Source organism: Petaurus breviceps, unplaced genomic scaffold, assembly GCF_028583685.1.
Source record: "Petaurus breviceps papuanus isolate PSGF00001 unplaced genomic scaffold, PetGlider_PUasm1.0 90700, whole genome shotgun sequence".
NCBI classification, from domain to species: Eukaryota; Metazoa; Chordata; class Mammalia; order Diprotodontia; family Petauridae; genus Petaurus; species Petaurus breviceps.
The window spans coordinates 864,720-888,738 of record NW_027187315.1 but is presented as its reverse complement, the minus strand read 5'-3'; the positions used below and the strand labels follow the sequence as shown (position 1 = coordinate 888,738).

Genomic DNA, 24,019 nt, shown 5'->3' with positions numbered 1-24,019 from the left:
AAAAAAAAACCAATCTCTGAAGGAGCTCACAGTCTAATGGTGGAGGTAACATATACAAACAACTTATTACAAACAAGCTATATACAAGATAAATTGGGAATAAATAGGGTGGTGGTGGAGAAGCTAAGATTAAGGAGACCTCAAAAAGAATTCTTGTGGAGGGTAGAACTTTAGCCAATTTGAAAGAAGCCAGGGAAAGCAGGAGGCAGAGATAGAGAGCATTCCAGGCATGGGGACAGACAATAAAAACATTTGGAGTCATATAGATGAACTATATCTCATATCAAACACAGTGTCATGTGCAAGAAACAGGAAGGAGGTATCACTGGATGGAAAAGCATGTAAGTGGGCGTGGGGAGGAGGAGAATTAAGATTGGAAAGTAGGAAGTAGCCCTGGTTATGAAGGGCTTTGAAAGTCAAAGGATTTAATATTTGATATCAATAATGATATCCATGTTGTGGGACTGGGTGACTAGGAAGTTAATGGTACCCCCAACAGTAATAGGGAAGAACAGGGAGAGTTTGAGGGGGAGAAATAATTCACACCCAGGCATCTGTTTGATATTTGATGCCTGGAGGTAACAGGGAGTCACAGTTTGTTCTGTGTGTGTGTGTGTATGTGTGTGTGTGTGTGTGTGTGTGTGTGTGTGTGTGTGTGTGTGTAGGGGGGTTGGGGGAGTGATCAGACTTGCACTTAAGGAAGATCGCTTCAGTAGCTAAGTAGAGTAGGGGGTGAGCTGATAAAGATCTGCACCAGTGTAGTGACAGGATCAAGAGAGAAGAGAACACATATGAGACATATTACAAAAGTGGAAATGAGAGACCTTATTGGATATGGGGGTGAGAGAGGGAGAAATCAAGGATGACACCTAGATTGCAGTGCTGATGCCCCCATCAGTAATAAAGAAGTTAGGAAGAGGGGAGAGTTTGGGGGGGTGGGAATAATTCACACCCAGGTCATCTGATTCCCAATCTAGACCTCTTTTCACTGCACTACTTTTCTTTTTGCTGAATAAAATGATGCAATCCATTTACTTCCATAATATGTCTTATATGTCTTTCCATTATCCTTGTGTGTACCTGTAGTTCATGTAGTCCATCTATATTCCTGCCCATCTCTCTCTCTCTCTCACACACATACACACACACACACACACACATACATACCACTTATAAACTAATTCAATTCGAGCCCATTGGTAACAGGCAGTTTGGCATATCAATATAGCTAAAATTTGTATAATGCCTTAAGATTTACAGAGTTTTACAAATATTTCATTTCATTTTCAAAATAATGCTGGGAGATAAGTGCTATTTATACCCCCATTTTACAGATGCAGAAACAGAGGCATCAACAAGTAAGTGTCTCAGGTTAAATTTGAACTCAGCTCTTCCTGACTCTATGCTCCATCTACTACATCACCTAACTGCTTCTGTTGTGGGTAGAGGGCTGAAATATAGTCAGAAAACTGGAATCCTGCCTCAGTCACTAATAATGTGATCACGTGTGCAAGTCTCTTAGAATTTTACAGACTCAGTTTTTTCACCTGTAAAAGAAGGATAATAAAATTTTGGACACAACCAACTATACAGAGATGTGAATAAATTACTTTTTTTTTAGCAATACTTTAGATAGATAGATAGATAGATAGATAGATAGATAGATAGATAGATAGATATATGTGAATCATTATTATTCAACTACAAGTTGTTGTTGTTATGTTTTTATTTCCAATACAGATTTGAATCACAGAACTGCATGATTTGGGAGTTAGATGATTATTTGAGAGATTATTTGCTCAACCTCTTCATCCAGAGCTTGCAGAATTTAAATGACTTAAATGATACTTAGTAGGTGCTATTTATATCCCCATTTTACTGGTACAGAAAAGGAAGGAATAAGCTAATAAGTATCTTGGGTCACATTTTAACTCAGGTCTTCCTCATTCCAGGCCCCAGGCTCTATCCACTGAGTCATCTAGCGGCCCCAATGTTGTTTTAGGAAAACAAATTATCCTCCCCTCCCATTAGCAGACATCTTCGCCTACCTTGGGTGTAGCCACCTGCAAATTCATTCCAAATTTAGCAGCACTCATCATGATGGAGTGAAGGATATTGTTCCCATCACCAATCCAGCTGAGTGTGAGGCCTTTCAGAAAACCATAATGTTCCTGTAAAACAAGTGATGGAAGTTACAGACTATGGCTGAGAAGAGACAAAGGGAAACTCACCAATTTGAAACTCTGGGTTTCCTTCTCTTCCTTCATCCCCTCCCCCTGAAATAGAAGAAACATTTCCAACTCAGATCTTAGCCACTTGGTACAAGATACTGTACATATCCATATCATGAGCCATACTCTAAAATGTCATTTTAAACTCTAAAAATCCATGATATAGGCATTCACTCTACTACTGCGGATTGCAGCCTTTCTATGCCTTAGTTGAAGATTTCATGAGTTGCTACAGCTGATAACATCACTTTGCAGACAACCTATCAGTGAACCTTTCTGAATTTAGCTAAGCTTGTTCTCAGACAGCAGATGTACAACATAGAATCTGTTATCAGGTCCATACTGGAAGTATTTCTAGCTTGGAAGTATAGTCTCTGAAAACCATGGTAGCTTCCATATATTAGATTTAAAAAAGAAAGTTACATCACAAAATTATTATTTCACTATTCCTGGTAGAAAAGGAGTCACTACTTAACCTATTTCCCCAGTCTGAATGTTTCACAAGTTCTTTTCCACTCCAGATTATGACTTAATGTGCTTCTTTGCACCCTGGAGAATCATGGCATCAAAGCACAATCCATCCTGGCTTAATTCGATATGGATAAATGACATCTCTTACAGTAATAACTCCATTACCTGATAGTGACTAATAAGAGGATTGTGTATTTTTTCCCCATCTCAAACCTCACACTTATTTTGTCATACTATTTTGATTGATTTTATGAGATAGGGTGTTTAACCACATCTAGAAACCCCTGCATCCCAGAGATTTTACCCAGAGATTCTGCTGGTAGGAATATACTCCAAGGAGGTCATAGACAATAAAGAAAGGCTCCACATGCATCAAGATATTTCTAGCAGCACTTTTTGTGGTAGCAAAGAACTGGAACGAAAGTGTTGTTGATGTCGTTCAGTCAATTCAGTCATGTCTAACTCTTCATAACCCCTTTTGGGGTTTTCTTGGCAAAGACACTAGAGTGGTTTGCCATTTCTTTCTCCAGCCCACTTTACAGATGAAAAAACTGAGGTAAACGGGGTTAAGTGACTTGTCTAGCGTCACACAGCAAGTATCTGAGGTTGGATTTGAACTCAGGAAGATGAGTCTTCCCAACTCCAGACCCAGCACTCTATGCATTATGGCATCACCTAGCTGTCTCTCAACCAAAGTAGATACTCATCAAATGGAAAATAGCTAAACAAATTGTGGTACATGAGTGTAATGTAATAATTATTGTGTTGTAAGAAATGATGACTACAGAGAGGCATGGACTTATAAGAACTAATACAAAGTGAAGCAAGTGGAACCAAGAAAATACACAAAATGGCTACAACAATGAAATTGGAAAGAATAGCAACCACAGAACAAAAAGAATATTTTTTAAAAAGGTGTTACAAAATTACAAAGAAACAAGCTTATCCCCAAAGAAAAGATACAATAGCACACTTCCCCTCTCCTTTGATTAGGTGGGGGATCAACTAGTGTGAAGCACTACTTATAATGCCAGATGAGTATTGTGTACATGTGTGTTTGTGTTGGTTGGTTTTGTTGAATTTTTTTTCTCTTCTTTTTAAAAGTTATTTGTTATAAAGGATTGCTCTTTGAAAGGGAGAGGATTAGGGAGTAAAGGAGAAAATCTAGGTGATACTAAAACAAAAACTATCATTAAAAATATATTTAAAAAAGAGAAGAGACTCTTTCTCCTAAATCCCCTTAGCTTTAACTGAGCATCACTTATTTCTCCTAAACAATAATTCCTAAACAATAGCACACACTTCTGTTGATCAGCAGCAGGGTCAGCAAGAGCCATTATTGACTGGCCCAAAGATGATGGATTGCTTGGCTATCCAGGGACATTGGTGAAAAGGAGAAAGAGTGGTATCTTTTCCCAAGATTTTTCATGCTCCACCACCACTTCTGTTCATATTAGTACAAAATTCAAGCAGCAAGCCTTGCTAGGTACACAGCACGTGAACTTACACTGTTTTTATTTCTCAGAAAAAAGTATAATTTATTCAAGTCTTATCAGAAGAGCATAACTCAGGTCAGTTTAATGACAGGCTTATCTGTTGACTGGCCTTATGCATATAAGGCTAACCACCTGTATGGTATAATTTTTTATATAGTGCTTACTTATGCCAGGCAGTATGCTAAGTACTTGACAAATATTATTTCATTTGGTCTTCACAACAAACCTGAGAGGTAGGTGCTGTTATTATCCCCACTTTACAATTAAGAAAACAGAGGTCAATGGAGGTTAAGTGACTTGTCTAAGGTCATACAGCTAGTGTCTAAGATCATATTTGAACTCAGGTCTTCCTGACTTCAGGTCCAGCACTCTATCTACTGCACCACCTTCAGTAATTCCTTGCTTAAAATTATATCCTCAGTAGTTTACAATTCATGTCTGTAATTTTAGCACTGGAATTAAGCTCTTGTGTTTTCAGAAATGTTTGTTAAAGTACAAAGAGCCCAAGGGAAGGTGATGTACTTCTCCATAATTAGTCATTAACACATTGTCATTGGTTGGTTCATCAGCTTAGCTCATGGGGTCCTGAAGAGATGGGGCATCAGACAACTAAATTTGTATCAAGAAAATTCTGCACTAGTAGGTCCAGGAAAGGCCTTCACAATATACCGTAATGGGACCTAGGGGCACCTAGAAGTACTCGGCACCTAGGTGGGCAGCAGTAGAGATGACAGAAATGGAGACAGGAGAAAGCCGAGGTAAATTGCAGGCCCACTACATATATATGTAGAGTTTTTCCTCTCTTCACTGGCTAAATGTATCCTACGAGGGGAACTTTTGGTTCATTCTACTTGGAAGTCATCTTAGCAGCCTATGAGTAATCAGAGAAGTATTTCAGGATTTTTCCAGCTGTTACATGCCTAGAAACAAGTGGCTGCTGTGAATTAGATGGATTTTAAGATTCAGGGAGATGGGCCACCCCCTTAAAGTATGTTAATTGCACCATTCTAGAGTCATTTTAACTTTCTTCAAAGATAAATGTTTCACAAAAGGGCTGACATCTTATCTAAGTTTCCTTCCAAGTATAGCATCAGATTGGATACAATGCCCATATTAACACGATCACCTGTTCAAGGACCATAGATTTAGAGCTATAAAAGATATTGAAAATCATCATATCCAACCATTTTACAAATGAGGAAATTCAAGTTAAATGTTTTGCCTAAGGTCACAAAAGTAGTATCGAACCCTGTAATTGAACCTGCTTCTCCAGATCCAGCATTGTACCATGATTGTATTTAGCCCAACCAGTCAAATATTTTTAGATCCCCATTAGTAAAATTAAAGATTTTTTTCCACATTGCTACTAATACAAAACAATTGTTTATTGGTATTTGAATTCTCTTTTTAGGGGTATTCTGTCAGAAAGGAGGGGAATGAAAGCCACCATAGAAGTTCTTTTTTTTTCTTTTTGGAGGGTAATTGCTTAGGGGTTAAGTAACTTGCCCAAGGTCACACAACTAGGTTGTTTTGTGTGTGTGTGTGTGTGTGTGTGTGTGTGTGTATTAAGTGTCTGAGGTCGGATCCAAACTCAGGTCCTCCTGATTCTGGGGCTGGCACTCTACTCACTGTGCCACCTAGCTGCCCCCACAGAAGCTCTTTTCATAATAGAGTAGAGGTTCTTGATCTGGAATCCATGAACTTATCTGTTTTGTTTTCCTTTGCTTAATTTTTTTTATAAATGTATTTCAACATAATTTGTTTCCTTTGTAATCCTATGTATTTTATTTCAAGTGACTTAGGAACAATTCATTTGAAGACTATAAAAAAACTATTTTAAAGAGCAGCATACCTGGAGAGTGAGGTAATCAGCCAGAATTTGGATAGGATGGTACATCTCTGACAACCCGTTGACTATTGGTACTGAAGCTTCTTTGGCCAACTGGTCCAAATCAGAGTGTTTATATACACGAGCCAGAATGGCATCTGTCATGCCAGACAGCACCCTATAGGTAGCAAATATAAAAGTTAAATAAACGAAAGGTATTCTGTATACATACATGAGTAATGAGAACCAGATATGCCACTTAACAGTATTGCATCAAGACCTGTCTCAGGATGATGTTTAAAAGTTGCAAGGATAAAAGGGGACTTACTTGATGAACAGTCTCATTTTACCCAACAGACATGATTTTGTTCTGATATGTGACTGTAAATTAGATTGTTGGCACAACAAACAAGATAATAATTGATCACTTATAAAAGAAAAGGAACATCCAGTCACCAACAAAGCCAGGGAATTTGAAGACATAGAAGATGCAACCTTTTAACAGTAAAAAACAAAAAACAAGCAAATAAGAAAACGGAACATTGAATGTTGCTGTACTGATATAGAGCTGCTATTTTTTATTTAAGTTCTCACACAAATGAATATTCAATTCTATTTCAAATGAAAACTAGAGCTGCTACTGAATATGGAAGCAGTCTCTCTTCTAATTTCTGCAGACAGGTTGACTATTAGCACCAAAGGTTCCTTTGGAAAGGTTAGAGAAATAATGAAAATGCACTTTAATTGAACCATGGCCATAAATACAGCCTGTTAGGAAAGCTGAACAAAAATCTATCTCCATTGTTTACAAAAGCCATGTGAGTTCTCATTTTTTCTTACATACACATACACACACACACACAAAACACAGACACACACAAATAATAGTGAATAACAATCCTCTATATAACACAAAGACTCAGACCAGTTCTCAAAAGTCTATTTAATTCATTGAGAACTTTGAAGCATAGTGTCTAACTGCTATATTTAATAATGATCCTGTGGAAAATGAATTTGGGATTGCATCTTGGAATGTCAAAAATGCATATCTCTGCCTGGCAACTCTTTCTTCCCCTATCATTCATTTGCCAAGCAGTGGAAATAAGAAATATTCCAACCCCAAGGAAGTAGTAGTAATTCCTATTCTAGGGAGTCAGAACTTGAGCAGTTGGGGAGAATCAAAAGTTCATGTTTCAATACAGGGTGTCCCTAAAGTCTGGACACATAGGAACTCTCATTAACTATGCCTATTTTCAAAAAATGAAATGAATGAAATTTCCTTTTTTTTTTTTTTTGGAATTAAAAAAAATTTTTTTTTTTACCAGATTTCAAACTATGTTACAGAGTGGTAAATATTCTGCAGATTTTTATATTTATTTTCTCTCTTTTTTATTTTTTAGTTTCCATCATTCATTTCCACAAGGTTTTGAGTTACAAATTTTCTCCCCATTTTCCCTTACCCACCACCCCAAAACAGTGATCACACTGAATATCTCCTCCTCCAATCTGCAACCTCCCATATCTTCCCCCATTTCCTCTCAACTTCCCAGTAGCGCATGATGGATCTCTATGCCTCAGTGCCTGTATATCTTATTTCCCAGTTACATGTAAAATAATAATAATAATAATAGTTACTATTATTATTATTATATTTAAATATTTTATTTTAAAACTTTGAATTCCAGATTCTTTTCCTTCCTCCCTCATCACCCACACTTACTGGGAAGATAAGCAATTCAATATACGTTGTACATGTGTAGCTATGCAAAACATTTACATAGCGGATATGTTGTGAAAGATTGACTATATTTCCCTCCATCCTATCCCACCCTCCACTTATTCTATTCTCAACTTTGATCCTGTCCCTTTTCAAAATTGGGTGCTTCCAACTTCCCTCCCTCCCAGGCTGCCCTCCCTTCCATCATCCCCCCTCTCATCTGTAATGAGAATGTAAATTTTAAAGATCTTCCCTGCCCCTAGGCTAAAGTGCACCTGGAGTCTGGGGTGGGAGGCTTGTTTTTCAGTAGATACTTCTTGATTGGCCAGTGAGTCAATAAGGTTGTTACATTTTCTGAGCCAGGAGAAGGCTATATAAGCCCTGATGTGTAGCTTTGTTTTGGGACTCACTTTGAGAAGTGTTCTGTGATTTGATCTGAATTCTGGGAAGCCGTTGTTGAGAGTCCCCCGGCTTTGAAAAACCCAGATGTGGAAACCCAGATGCTGACTGGGTATGGATGTAATGGTTGGACAGTTTGGAAAGCTGTCTACTTGATCTGTTAATGTCTTGATAATTCTGTCTGTATATTCTGAAGTTTGGGGTGCTGACCTTTTTCCCCTGAACAAGGTAAACGATATATGTCTGACTGATTAAAGTAAGCTTGTTAACCCATTTTGAGTTGCTTTCCTTTAACAAAGCAGATCCAAGAACCTGTATGGGCAGCAAACCCTGAGGACACACTTGGGGTGCTTGCTGCTACATCATCTCCTTCCCCCCCTACTCTCCTCTAGGGTGGGATACCCAATTTAGTGTCCATGTCATTAGCTCCCTAAGCCAAACTCAATGAGAATAAGGTTGACTCATTCCCTTTTGCCTTCCTGTTCTTCCCCTCCATTGTAACAGTTTTCCCTTGTCTCTCCTATATGAGATAATTTACCCCATTCTGTCTCTCCTCATCTCCTCTTATTATATTCCTCTCTCACATCTTAATTTCACCTTTTAAGTATCATCCCTTCCTATTCAATTGGTCCTGTGTCCTCTCTCTATGTATATACATACATGTACACATATATGCACACACTCACATATGTATTCAGTGGTTTTTCCCATGACATACTTCACATTGCCTTCTATTTTTTTATTTGTTTGGATCCATTTAATAGCATCTTGATTTCTCATAAAGTCACTAGCTTCCATTTGCTCCAATCTAATTCTGAAGGAATGATTCTCTTCAGTAAGCTTTTGAGATTCTTTTTCCATCTGGAAAATTTGGCTTTTTAAAACACTCTTCTTCTCATTGCCTTATTGAGCCTCTTTTGCCATTTGAGTTAGTCTATATTTTAAGGTGTTATTTTCTTCAGTCAGATTGTTGACTCTTATTTGATAATTTTCTTGCATCATTCTCATTTCTCTTCCCAATTTTTCCTCCACTTCTCTTATATGTTTTTCAAAATCCTTCTTAAGCTCCTCTATGGCCTGTAACCAGCTCATATTTTTTTGGGGAGCTTTTGGTACAGTAGTTCTGACTGCGCTGTCTTCCTCCTATTCCATGCTTTGATCCTTTTTGTCCCCAAAATAGGAGTCTAATGTTGGATTGGTCTGCTTGCTTTCCTTCCTTTGCTTGCTTATGTTGTCACTTAATTACTTGATTTTTGAGCTTTTTGTCACAGTAGAACTCTGCTACCAGGGAGGGGAGCTTTGTCCCAATGAATGGGGTTTTCACAGCTGCTGGAGCTATTAATTGGGTATCCTCTCTGAGGCCTCCACACACTCTGGCAACCTGGTCATGTACCCCAAGGCCTCCACCTAGACCACAATCCAGATCCAAGCAGGTTAAAGCAAGAGTGATTACCCCTTGGAATGGTCACTTTGTTCCCCTACAATCTGCAGGCCAAGATCTCTGAAGTAGCCATGTGGCAGCAGCTGCATGGCCTCGGCGCCTCAGCCTCTTCTCCCTTCAGGGGTAAAGGCCAGACCACTCTCCCGAACTCCCGGTTTCCAAAGTTCACACTGAATTGACCTCTCACTTTGTCCTTCAGATCTATGGGTTGATAATTCTGGAAACTGCAACAGCTGCTGGTGATCTGAAGTCCCTCTAGCTGGTGGCTGGTTGTGGCCTCCCTGAAGCTAAAACCTTTGGTTCATATGGGGCTGGGCTTGGCTCCCAGAGCACTGCGCTGGCCCCTTCCTACCAGCCTGCCAGACTGTCTTCAGTGGAAGGTTAGCTTCTCTCTTTCATTTTGTGGGTTCTGTAGCTCCAAAGTTTGTTTAGAGTAATTTTTACGTGAATTGGAGGAGGTAGAAGGGGAAGCTTCATGGAAGTCCTGTTTTGACTCTGCCATCTTGACTTTGGCCAATGAATGAAATTTTCAACAACATTTTATTTAATTAGCAAAAATGAGATTTCGTAGGAAGACATAGGAGACACATAAGAAATCTTATTAATTAAATTAAATTAGTCTCATTGATATGGGAAATAGTTCCCAATAGCTAATCAAAGCTCTTATTCCATATGAAATTGTCTTAGCTAAAATTTGTGCTAAATAAATAAAATGTTGAAATTTTCATTCATTTCATTTCTTGAAAATATTCATAGTTAATGAGATTTCCTTTGTGTTCAGACTTTAGGGACACTCTGTATATGCCAAGACATAATTCAGTAAATCAATAAACATTTATTTCATGCTTACTATGATCCTGGCATTGTGCTAAGCACTAGGGATGCTAACAAGACACAAAAGCCAGGCTCTGCCCTCAAGGAGCTTATTGGCCATTTTCAAATTATGTAAAATTAATAATACAGTAATTATGTATAGACTATTCTATATAATAGAGGTACACTGCATCTAAGATATTCTTGATTATCTCCTCAAACAAGAAACTTGATGACTCCTATTCACTTCCAGTTATCCACATGTGGACCAATGATATTTTCAGGAAGAATCTACAAAGTTTTGCCTCATACACTCACACAAGGACTGAAATCAAGGCTAGAAACTAAATTAAGGATGTATTTTCATTGTTGCTGAAAAATAAAGGCAAGTACTTAAAAAGAGAAAGTTAGATTTTGAAATTGAACAAAGAGTATAAGAAGATGGTGTTTTAGAATGGAATTTGTATTCCCAGATCACAGTTTAAGAATGTAGGAATGACAGGCTCTTAACTAAGAATGAAGTGCTCTTAACAAGGGCTGGAAAAATAAATTTGCCTGGAATCTTACAACTTTAATCAAAACAGCTTTAAGCTGAAAAGACAGAGGAAAGAAAAGTACTTTTAACTACTGAGATCAATATCATAAATAGTGACTATCATGTAGGGAGAAGAAATGCAGAATAATAATAATAGTATTATTATTAATCATCCATAATAATAACTAGAGCATTTACATATAGCACTTTAGCAACTGTCATCACATTTAATGGAAGAAATGCACAAAAATTCACAGGAAACAAAAATCTAAAGAAAGTAGCCAGCAACAAAATCTATTACTTTAGATGTATGTACAAAAATATTTAAAGTATGAATAAGAAGCAAGATGAACTAGAGACCCTATTAAAAGGAGATAAGTGTGGGACAGCTTGGTGGCACAGTGCATAGAGCATTGGCCCTGGAGTCAGGAGAACCTGAGTTCAAATCCAGCCTCAGACACTTAACACAAAAAAAAACTAGCTGTGTTATCTTGGAAAAGTCACTTAGCCCCAATTGCCTTCCCCTCTCCCCTCCAAAAAGAGAAAAAAAAAGGAGATAAGTGTAACCTCACAGGTATCACCGGTAGAATGACAGCCATGGTCAGGATATGATTTTGATTTTGGAAGGGTATAGTTTCTTCACACACACACACCAGACATGGATTATGCATATGTATAAATTTATATAAATATATACATATATGACATGGCAGCTAGGTGGCAAAGTGAATAGCACACTGGGCTTGGAATCAAAGACTCATCTTTCTGAGTTCAAATCTAATCTCAGACACTAACTGTGTGACCCTGGGCAAGTCACTTAACCCTCTTTGCCTCAGTTCCTCATCTGTAAAATGAGCTAGAGAAGGAAACGGCAAATCACTCCAGTATGTTTGCCAAGAAAACCCCAAATGAGGTCACGGCCAAGAAAACCCCAAATGAGGTCACGAAGAGCTGGACACAACTAAAATGACTGAACTATACATATGGGGGGAGGGTATACATATATATTATATATATATGAAGATATATATATATATATATGTATAGTGTCATCAAAACATACAATATATACAGATGAGTGAACAGCATCTGTGAAAAGTGAAGTAACTGCCAGAGTCACCTAAACAGTAAGTGTCAGAGGTGATGTATAAATCTAGTCACTTTCCACCACCTACCGTGTTTCCCCAATAATAAGACACTGTCTTATTATTGTTTTGGGACAGAAAAACACCAGAGGGCTTATTTTCAGGGGAGGGCTTATTTTAATGAACATTGACAGCAATTTTAATAAACAGGTAAATGTGAACAAAAAAATGTACCTTTATTTAATAAGCAAATCACTGGGGAAGAACAGGATGACGCGCTCACTGCTGCAGCTCTGATGGGATGCAGCTCGGAGCACGGCGTGAGTTTCATGGGGGGTGGGGGGTGGTGCATACAGAGGGTACCGTAATGTAGCGTGTAGCGCAGGGGATCACCTTCACTACAGTAGCAATCTCAATAGGGCTTATTTTCGGGGGAGGGCTTATTTTAGAGGAATCTTACACAGTAAGTGGAGGGCTTATTTTCGGGATAGGTCTTATTATCAGGGAAACACGGTAATACCGTCCTTCCATAGCACCCTATGCCTGTAGCTCAACAGACATGTGCTTGTTGAGACCAAGAAAGGCACAAACACTTGATCAAAATCACAAAGGCCAGCAAGTAGCGGGGGTAGAAGTTAGTTTTAAATACAGAGCTCTTTTCACAAAACCACAGATACTCTAAGTACATTATGCCTATAGAATTCATCTGATTTCCCAGTCCAATTACCATGTCTAAAAACGCAATGAGGTTCATTCTTCTAATTAAGTCAGGTCAGCTTTCAGTGATCATTGTTTCCCTTTCTAAATGTTCACAAACATTCCTTTTAATGATATGTTATAGAATTTTGTCAAGAATGGAAATCAAGTTCACTAATATATACTTTGTAGATTCCACCTTCTTCTCTTCATGACATATATCCTTCTCTAGGTCTATGGTGGAGGCCTCCCTCATTTTCCAAGATCTTTCAGAGATGACTAACAGAACCTTCATAATTACATCTTCTAGTTTATTCAGTTCCCAAAGACATAGTTTATGCTGATGACTTGAATGCATTAAACACAACTAGGTGATTTCATACCACCCCTTTTTTTGTTTGTTTTTGGAGGGGGGAGGCAGGCAATTGGGGTTAAGTGACTTGCCCAAGGTCACACGGCTAGTAAGTGTTAAGTGTCTGAGACTGGATTTGAACTCAGGTCCTCTTGACTACACAGCCAGTGCTCTATTCACTGAGCCACCTAGCTCCCTATACCCTATACCACCTCTTTTTATCTTGGGTTTGACCTTTCAACTATTTTTGTTCTGGTCTTCATAGTCCAAAAGATTGCTTTTCTTGGCAGAGAACACAGAAGCAGAATGGTTTAAGTACTTCAGTCTCTTCATAGTCATCTATTATTATCCTTCCCAAGCAGCAGACCTATCCTGTTTATGATTCTCAACTTTTATTCCCAACATAAACCTTTTTAAAAGCCCTTTTTGTTGTCCTTAGCTTAGAATCCTGTCTGCCTCAGTTTCCCCATCTGCAAAATAAAATGGGGAAGGAAATGATAAACCACTCCAATATCTTTGCCAAGTAAACCCCAAAAGGGGTCATGAAGAATTTGACACAACTGAAACAGCCAACAGAGCTCATTCTAGCTTTTAAAGTGACTTTAGATACTGTGTTGAATTTGAAATATAATTTATGGGATCATAAATTTAGAAGTAAAAAGATCATCTAATCTAACCTGCTTGTTGATAAGGAAACTTGGATCCAAAGTAGTTGGAGGACCTACCCAGTGACACAGGTAGCAAATGACAGAGGTAGGATCTGAGTCAGGTCTTCTGACCGCATCCAGTGCCCTTTCCATTGTGCTGTGTGGATTATTCTACTCACAAATATCTACTTCAACATGAATATTACTACATTCAGAAACTTTAATGTTGTCCTCTCTGGGAATTTTGTAACCTTTTTTCCTAAGGAATACAACGAACCTGTTTCTAGATCTGAAAATTTTACACCTTTTGTCCAAAAGCAATAGTGTTCTAACCTAGAAGGATGCTTATGAGGTCTGCTGCTGACACAAATTTGGATAGCACAGCTAATATCGAAGATTACGAAATCAAGATCCCAAACAATCTTGACAGGATAGAATGCTGGTTGGATGTCAGCAATGTGAACTCAACAGGGATAAATGTAAGAGAGTGAATTGGAAACTAAATACAATGGAAATCTAGAGATGTGTTTTGTTTCTTTGTTGTTGTTTCCCAACTGGGCTACTATGTACTGTAAGAACATTAATTAACTTTCCATTGACCTTCAGATCTTCATAGTAAAAGTACCTATGGGGAAAGTAGCAATGTAATGAGGAATAGGTGCTAAGTAGATGTATAAAGTCCCTTGTAGCTCTATGATCTCCAGGACACCATTTAGGTTTTTGAAAGAAAGAGAAAAGGAAAGGAAAGGAAAGGGAAGAAGGAAGGAAGGGGCTAATTGGTTATCCTAGTAAGATCTCAAAGTCTTACAGAGTGTTGGTTACTGAGCTTGATTCTAAGTCTGGGGTTATGCAATCCCAGACCATCCCATTGCTCTGTCTTTGCCACTGAAGCATGTGACAGTGTTTTCTGTGTTCCAGTATCCTGCTGATATGAAAATGAGATCTTGTGGGCATATGAAGAGCATGGGGTAGCCCTCATGTTGTTTCCACCCAATAAATGAGGCTCATTAGCTAGCAACAGAGGTTTAAATGCTAAGTACTGCTTTATTATGTTGTCAGCAAAAATGAATTTTAATTTTATTTCACTCAAAGATGCTATAAATCATTGAGAATTTGGGGGGTGGGTGAGGACTAGTAAAGTTTTTTTTAAAGACCTTTTAACGGAAACACTAACAAACATGTAACTACAGAAGGGCTCTTGAAACATTAAAAGTCATTTGGACTTTATATAATCTCCCATCAATTTAAAACATAACTCCTAAAGACTGTGAAAGTTTTTTTTAAGTGCTACAAATGAGAGGCTATACATGCTTAAAATACTCTGTCCCCCCTCCCCCTACTAGAGATGCTCTTACTTCTGTTTACTTCCATTTTTGTTGAAAAGATGGAGAGGGAGACAGGGAAGGGGGGAGAGACAGAAAGAAGGAAGGAGGTGGGGGGTAGGGAGGCTGGGAGAGAGAGGGAGAGAGGGAGGGAGGAAAGGAGGGAGGGAGAGAGAGAGACAGAGAGACAGAGACAGAGACAGACAGAGAGAGAGAGACAGAGACAGACAGACAGACAGAGAGAGAATCTGTTTGCCCTTGGGACAACATGGCTGCCCACTTTCAGGTAATCATGGCCATCTTTCACCAGCATTAGCAAAACTAGGTCTCATTCCTTCTGTTAATTGCATTTGCTTGATCCATCCTAACCCAAATATAGAAAGTACAGATCAATTTGCACAGCATGGTTATTATAAAATATTATGGTCTCAGGCTTAAATGAATGAGTTCATAAAGGGAACAAGGACAGATAGAATTAGTCTTATCTTCCTTCAAAGCTAAAAGATTTTATAGTGTATAAACATTTTATTTCTTCTTTTTTATATTCTTTTTATTTTATATAAGATTGACGCATGTCCTGGAACTGACTGAACAATTTAGAAACTGAGGCTTCTGTTTGTGTCTAGAGCCAAATTGTCAAGAGTCAGGTCAAAATCGCTACCACTGCACTGAACTGAAAGGGAAGGTGAAGGAGTAAGAAATAAGCATTTATATAGTGTCAACCACGAGCCAGGAATTGTACTAAATGCTTTCAGAAATGTCTCATTTGATGCTCATGACAACCCTGTGAGGTAGGTACTATTATTGTCCCCATTTTATAGGTGAGGAAATGGAGACAAACAGAGGTTAATTGACTTGCCCAGGGTCACAGCTTTGGAATTTAGATCTTGTTTTCAGGGCCAGGGCTTTAATTACTGTGTTTGAAAATTCCATTCAACTGCTTTAAAAGCTCACCTAGCTCCCATCCCAGTCCCTAATATTGTGTGGCAGAATAATGGGCAACTCTCTTTGGTTGCTTAGAATGCTTCATAGTACTTTGCAGAAGCTGCCAACTTTTAAAACCAAGTTGAATCCGAGTTCAAGGAAGAGATGCATAAACACAGTAAAGAAAACGATTTGTTTCATTTTAGATGAGACCTGTGATTTCATTAAAGCAAGTGAGGAAACTCCCTCTTATCAAAGCAGATCAGTGTTAACATATCCCCTGGAACCTAAAGAAGTTAATTGCCCAGGATGACACAACCAAAATGTCTGAGAGCTTGGATTTGAACCTAATAAAATAAAAAAACCATGGATTTTTCTTTTTTTCTGCTTTTTGGAGGGGCTATTGGGGTTGTGACTTGCCCAAAGTCACACGGCTACTTAAGTGCTAAGTGTCTGAGGTCAGATTTGAACTCAGGTTCTCCTGACTCCAGGGCCAGTGCTCTATTCACTATACCACCTAGCTGCCCCTAAAACTTGGATTTTTCAAATAACATTTCTGATATTACCTGAGTGACCTTGGCAGCTCACTTAACCTTCTCTGATCTCAGGTTTTCCATCTGTGAAATGGCAGCAGGACTGGGGTGGGGGGTGAGGGGGCTCTAAGGGCCCTCTTAGCTCTAATCTATATTATGACCTTCCTGACTCCAGAGGCACCTTGCTATCCCCTGTACCCCAGGGTAGGCTTTTTACTGATACAAATGAGTAAGAGAACCTGAAAATTATGTAAAATGAATCTTCAGAGTACTGGTGAAGAATGAATGTGTCATGCTTTTTTTCTTAGGAGAAGAAAAGATATGAAAAATTAAAGTGTAGGTCAGTAGGAGGCATCAACCCAATGTGAAAAAGTGTATACTAAATGAAAATGCATGGACAAATCTATATCTTTGTAATTCTGACCACTTAAGTACAATGAGTCCTTGGACCAGAATAGGGTAACTGAATCAGAAGACTTCTCGGAGACTCATCCAGGAAGGGCTATTAGTGTTTCTAGAGATGGCAGGAAGAAGTGGGCATAGAAGCCATTACAATAAGAAGATAAAATTCAGGGGAACTGGGTTAAATTAATCTATGTTGTACCACCTGCTGCTTAGTTTCCTTATCTATGAACTCTTAGAGCTCTGTCTCCTGTTGGCAGCCAGTTCCCTCATTTGTCAGCACTGGATCTTTATGGTCCACAAACATCTGGGTATGAAGGCAGCCTGGCTGCTCAGCTCAGGCTTTCTCCACCTTAACCACAGGAGGAGGGCTACATTTCCCCTCGTCTCAGGGTTTTCCTATTCATCAGTAAGTAGAATTCCTGTAGGGTAGAAATATAAGAAGGTCATTTAACTCCCCAAAGAAGAAGCTAAAGACTGCATTAGAGTTATTCTCTATCCTGCAGGCCTTCTGAGGAGGTGGCTCAAAATGCCAATAGGCAGAGTCTGAGGAAGAGGAAAGGTGGAACAGAGTTCATGCCAGGACTTTTTCCTCTATTCTCAATCTCCTTGCCTTATGATTGTTGTTGACTCTGTTGAATTCTCTCCTTTTTGGACATCTCTTCTCTGTGACACATTATTTTGGTTCTCAGACCTTTCTTATTATTCCTTCTGTTTTCTGGAATTCTCATCTTCCTCCAGCCTAACCTCACTTCCTGTTCTAAGAGGAAACTAGTAAATGAGGGGAATTCTGTGGATATAGTTCATTGACCTCTAATCTGGCTCTGCTCTGAACTCTCCTGACTTTTATACACCCACCCCATGCATCTTTCCTTCTTATTTGGACATGCCTTGACCCCTTCCGTTGCTTCCTCTAATTGGTGACTTCTTGCCTGATACTGTCATTTGAGAGACTGAGCCATGCTCAGTTCTAAACTGGTGGTCATGAACATTTACACCTTGTCCCCACCCTAGTATCTTGTTCTGCCCCTTTGCTTTTCAGCTCTCTTTTATAAATTATTACCTACCCACCCCCCATTAGAATATGAACTCCTTGAGGACAGAGATTCTCTTTCCTTTTGTTTGTATTTCCAGTAGTTAGCATAGTGCCTGGCACATGAGTCCTTTATAAATTCTTTTCTTAGCCTAAGTTCAGCCCTCCCCCACTTAAATCCAATTCACTTGCATGTCATGGCATCATCTCCCTTATGTCATGGTCCTCTTTGAGGACACATGACAACAACTTGACCTAAGCTAGACTTTAGTCCTGCTTTTGGTAAAGTATCTCATGCTGTTTTTGTGGAGAAGATGGAGAGATGTGGGTGAGATCATAATAGTCCAATGGATTCAGAACTGGGTTGGGTGGCTAGAGTAGGTGTCCAGCATAAATATGGCAGGAGGTCCCCAGTGGAGTACCTCAGGCTTCTATTCATATTTGGCCCTGTGCTGTTTAACATATTTATCAAGACATAGATGTTATGTTCATTGGATCTGCAGTTACTCAAAGTGAGGAAGGCTCTCTAACCCACTCAGTGAAAGAGTTGGGATACAAAAGGATCACAATAGGATACAGCATTGGTCTGAATGTAGTAAGATGAAGTCCAATAATATAGGAATAAATGTAATCATGCAAAAAAAACCCATACTTCACAACTATGAAATGGTAGAGGCATATATAGCCAGCAATCACCCTCCTCCTGTCCCCCAGAAAAAAAAAAAACCAACCTAGAGATGTCAGTAAACTGCAAACTAGATATGAGTCAGCAGTGTGATGAGGTAGCTAAAAAAGGCTAATATGATGTGCATTTAGAGGGACACAGCATCCAGGAGGAGGAAGGTAATGATCCCAATGTTCTCTGCTTTTGTTAGACCTCTTCTGGAATGTCCTATTTGGGGCATCACTGCTTAAGAAGGTTATTGATAGACTGGAGAATATCTAGAAGAAAGCTACCCGAATAAGGAAGGGCCCTTCAGTCCATATCATATGGGAACCAATTTAAAGAACTGGGCATGGTTAGCCTGGAAAAAAAGAAGACTCAATATTCAGTATAACTGATTTCAACTATTTGAAGGGCTGTCATGGAGAAAGAATTTAGATTTGTTCTGTTTGACCCCAAAGGTCTTAGCCAAAAGCAATGAATGGAAGTTGTAAAGAAGCAAATTTAGGTTTCACATCAGGAGAAGCTTCCTAACAATTCCTCTTTGTCCTTTATTTTAAAGAGCACCCATGACATCGCCAGGTGATGCCTCGACTTGTGCTTAAATTGGATTTAAGGGAGTTGCAAAAAGTTGTCAGCTTTGCTTTCTATTCCAGAGTCATTCGAATCCAGTGACAGGACAAAAAGCAAGATGACTGGCAATGTTCCAAGATGCACTGGATGACCTTGGTGTTTTCAATGTCTGACCAAGTTCTAAATGCTTCACAGTGGCTGCTTCAGCCACCTTGATGGCCATTGGAACAAATGTTTTCACACAATTGTTCTGGCAGGGAAAGTCTTCATGTGCTTGAGGTAGACATCCCTCTCCTTCACTGGGCTGGAGGCCAGTTGGTTACCCTCAACATGGTTTAGTCCATCTGCTGAGACAGTTTACCAGAGTGTGGTTGCCACTGGCGTGCTGCAGCTTCTTGGAGGCACAGGTGAGAACTGGGTGAAAGGTGGGCACTAAAAGTGGATGAGCAGCCCTGGAAAGGGCTCAGCAAGCCCTCACACAGAGGTGCTATCTGAACACCCCACATACCCCTCCTAACAATTAGAGCTGTCAAAAAGTAGAAAGGCCCGAATCAAACAGTCTCTCCAGCAACATTTACATTAAATATTAGTCTTAGTATATACCAGCCCCCTCCCCATTATTTGACTCCTCTAAATAGTCCAATGGAAGAGCTTTTGCAATTAGCTGCTACTCAGTTTTGATATTTCCTATAGGCAGAGAATTGGGAGAACATCTCTACTGTACAAAACCTAGACCTTATTTCCTACTTGATTTGTACTGTATCTTGTGTGTATGTTGTTTGCTCTAATAAAATGTAAACTCCTTGAGGACAGAAAATGTTTGACTTTGTTGTATCTCTAAGATTAGGGATACTGTGATAGGCAGTATAGATAGGCACAGTGCCTAGCACATAGTAGGAGCTTAATAAATGCTCATTAACTAATTGAACTTCTGACATAAACAAAAACCACCTTGTCAGAATTGCTTACAAAGGCATCAATAATTTTGTTTTCTGCACGTGATCCAGACATATATTCTAAATCCACATTTGGAAAAGATTACTAAAGGTTTGTTTACAAACCGTGCAGTGTCTGTGAGACTTTCATTCACTCCCAAATGAATATCTTGGGTCGTCAGGAAACAAGGGTGACCTCCAAGCAGTGCAAAACCTAGGAAGAAATATTTTTTTTAAAAGATCAGGCACAGACATCATGGAGATGCATAAAAAGGCGTAGAAACCCTGTAGAGGAAAATAAAATTGCCAAACTTGGCAAAGTCACAATTTAAGATATGTTTCCATCTATGAGAAAGACAATACCAGTGAATTCACCCAATCACTCCTGTCACCACTGGCAAAACAAAATGAGAAATTCAGGTAAGAGCTAGATATTCTTCTCCTTATTTTTCATACTAAGTCCATTTCTTTCTGCTTTCCTACAAAATAGTGTAATTGATTTTTGTCTATTGTGTCTCCTTCACACTATTATTTTAACCATCACTGGACAAAACATTTTGCTGGGGGAGGGGGGGGAGAAGGGGAAGGGGAAAGGGAGACAGGGGACAGGGTACACAGGAAGGTGAGTTTTCTCTCACTCTATCTGCCAGCCTAGGTTAAGTTGCTACAGCCTTAGGCTCCTCCTCAGCAGATTTTAGAGATAGGCCTGGGAAGGCAGCTGAGTGAAGAATACCTTCTCCTCACTGTATAGGCCACAGGCCTTTGTTACCTCTTCATATACTACTATTAGAAGCTTTTAATTGGTCGTTCTCCTTCTAGCATCTTCTCTAGTCTATCCTTAGTTGGTAAAAATATTGTACTTAGGCCCAAGTCTGGCCATGCTCAGAATTCTTCAATAGCTCCCTGTTTTTTCCTCTAGGACAAAATGCAGACAACTCAGCCTCACATTTAGATGTTAACACAAGCTAGTCCCCACTTATCTCTCCGGTCCTATGTCATATTATTTTACTTCATATACTCTGTTTCAGTAAAACTGGATTAGCCATTCCACAAATTTGAAGTCCCATCTCTGTTTGCCTTGAATTCATGCAAGCTACCTTCCATGCCTGGAATGTCCTTCCTCTTTTTTTTTTCCTTTTTGGAGGGGGGAAGGTAGGGCAATTGGGGTTAAGTGACTTGCCCAAGGTCACATGGCTATTTTTTTATGTTAAGTGTCTGAGGCCGAATTTGAACTCAGGTCCTCCTAACTCCAGGGCCAGTGCTCTATTCACTGCTCCACCCAGGCTCCCTGAATGTCCTTCCTTTTGATGTCATTGTCCTCTTCGAGAGTGAAGGACAAACAACAACAACAATCTTTGGGTTCCACACATGGCCAAGCCTCAGCCTAGCCAAATGATGTCACTCTTTCTTCAGATGCCTACATGAATGCTCCTACCGAATAGGAAGGGAGAATATATCAAATTTGCAGAAACATAAAATTGGGAGGAATATCTAACATGGACAACAAAGTCAGTATCCCAAAAATCCTTGACCAAAACAAGAATGACAGGTCTTATTTCCCACAGGTCAAATTTAGGACAGTAGGGGCAGGGATAGAGATTGTACCTGTGATTTCATTGGCATAGGGAACTCCCAGATGAAAAAAAAAATTCCATTACCAATATTGGTCAGCACCTTCTCTGCCACTTAAGCATCTTAGAGAGCCTAGGGAAATGAAAAGTTATGTCATGTGTCCAGGGTCATATGGAAACATATCTTGAATTGTGGCATTGCCAAATTTGGCAATTTTATTTTCCTCTATGTATATGCATGTATGTATCTGTGTGTATGTATATATACATATGTGTATATACATATATGTATATATTTATGTATGTATATATCTGTGTGTATACATACACACACACACACACACATATATATATATATATATATATATACACACACACACACCTCAGAGACTGGACTAGAACTCAGGTCTTCCTGGTTCTAAGGTCTGCCTGCTATTTACTCTTCAACATTACCTAATGAAAGTTAATAAAGATAAATGTGAACTCTTCATTGGTACTGAAAAAATTGCACAGAATATGGGAGACACTAAGATAAATTTAGGAAAGTTAGGTGGAACAGTAGATAGAGTGCTGGGCATAGAGTCAGGAAGAACTGAGTTCAAATCCATTCTCAGACATTTACTAGCTGTGTAACTCTGGGCAAGTCACTTAACCCTGTCTGCCTCAGTTTCCTCATCTGTAAAATGAGCTGGAGAAGGAAATGGCAAACCATTCCAATATCTTTGCAAAGAAAACCCCAAATGGAGTCACTAAGAGTCAGATACATCTGAAATGACTGAACAATGACATTATCCCAGGGGGCAGCAGCAGTAAGTGAAAGTTGTAGAGAGGCAAATTTCCCCTCCCATAAGGAAAAAGTGCCTGACAATTAGTTACCCTTCATGGGTTCTCCACCACAAACTTTCATCTCTCCAGTTGGAAGTTTGATGACATTTTTCAGGAATGCTGTAGAAAGGATTCCTCTTCAGTTCTGATATGGAATAGATGACACAAAGCATTCTCTCAACTCAGACTCTTTTACTAAAGGTGAGGGACCCTGAAGTAAATGAAAGGCATCCTGGCTGTTGTTAAGACCTGGAGATTCAGTCTGGGGATGGCTTAGGTTGACTAAGTAACTTTCACCTGGCCAGGAAACCAAGATCAAAACTCTCCAAACATCTTTGATCAGGCTACTATCCTGCCTTAGGAAATTCTCTGCCTTTTCCAATACATTTCCTGCCAACACCTCAAACTGCTGACCTCAGGTTCCTGACCCACACCCTGTCTTCACACTCTTGGGTACAAAACCCGACAGAGCTTGTTTGTTGTTACTGCTGTTGCTGTTGAGTTCTTTTTAGTCTTATCCAACTCTTTGTGACCCCATTTGGGGTTTTCTTGGCAGAGATACAGGAGTAATTTGCCATTCCCTTCTTCAGTTCATTTTACAGATGAGGAAACTGAGGCAAATAGGGTTAAGTGACTTACCCTGGGTCACACAGCCAATAAGCATATGATGTCAGATTTAAATTCAGGAAGATAGGTCTTCTTAACTCTAGCTGCCTTATTTTCCTAGTAATTTCTTCCATAGGTTTCCTCTTTAGCCCAAAACCTCTAACCCCCAGACACTGTTACACATGTATTATTTGTACAATATAAGTGCCTTGAGGGCAGGGATTGTTTTACTTCTTTCTTTGTAGTCCTAGAACATAACAGTGCCTGATACACAACAGACACTTAAATGTTTGTTGATTATGTTTAATTACACACCGACATTTCTAATTATTTTTTGTCTATTCTATTTTTTTTTCTCACAATTGCTTTTCAATAATTACTTTAAGAGCATGTCCCCTAACTGCTTCATTGAGTTGTGGGGTACTACCCTTGACTTTTAATGGTATGAGGAACTTTTTGTATCGCTAAAATATGTAAAGTAAAAACATAATGAGAAAACCTTTAGAACTTATCTTTCAAACTTATAACTAGTTATTAGCTATTCATACATTTTAAGATGACTGAATTTCTCCAAAAGTAATCTTGATATGTAATTCATGCATCTATATTAATGAAATATACAATTTTTAAGAGGAGAGATGTAGTAATAATCTAATGAGTTCTTACTCCTAAGGGAAAGTATTTAAATTGTTAATTTAGAAAGTGTTGTTGGTATTCTTTCACATGAAGGATGATGCTAATTGGTTTGCAATTTATATCAACTTCAATATATTTAATTTAACTCATAAAATACTGAGGGTTAGGCCCTTGGATTTCAAGACAGCTTTCTCTCTGCAGTGCTATTAAGAAGACGATTCAAATCTTGCCTTTCACATTGATTAGCTAGTTAACTGTTGTCAAGTTCTTTCAACCCTCTGAAC

At 39.0% G+C, this 24,019-nt stretch overlaps 1 protein-coding gene across 1 annotated transcript in view; it reads right to left on the bottom strand.

The window, feature by feature from the left end:
* Window positions 1-24,019, bottom strand: part of OTC (ornithine transcarbamylase) — a 75,651-nt gene that overhangs the window by 15,926 nt on the left and 35,706 nt on the right. The window contains exons 4-6 of the mRNA XM_069065670.1: window positions 20,224-20,311; window positions 6,051-6,204; window positions 2,049-2,171 (exon numbers count right to left, since the gene is read on the bottom strand). Of these exons, the coding sequence (XP_068921771.1) occupies window positions 2,049-2,171; window positions 6,051-6,204; window positions 20,224-20,311 (365 nt within the window). The remainder of the gene's footprint in view (window positions 1-2,048; window positions 2,172-6,050; window positions 6,205-20,223; window positions 20,312-24,019) is intronic.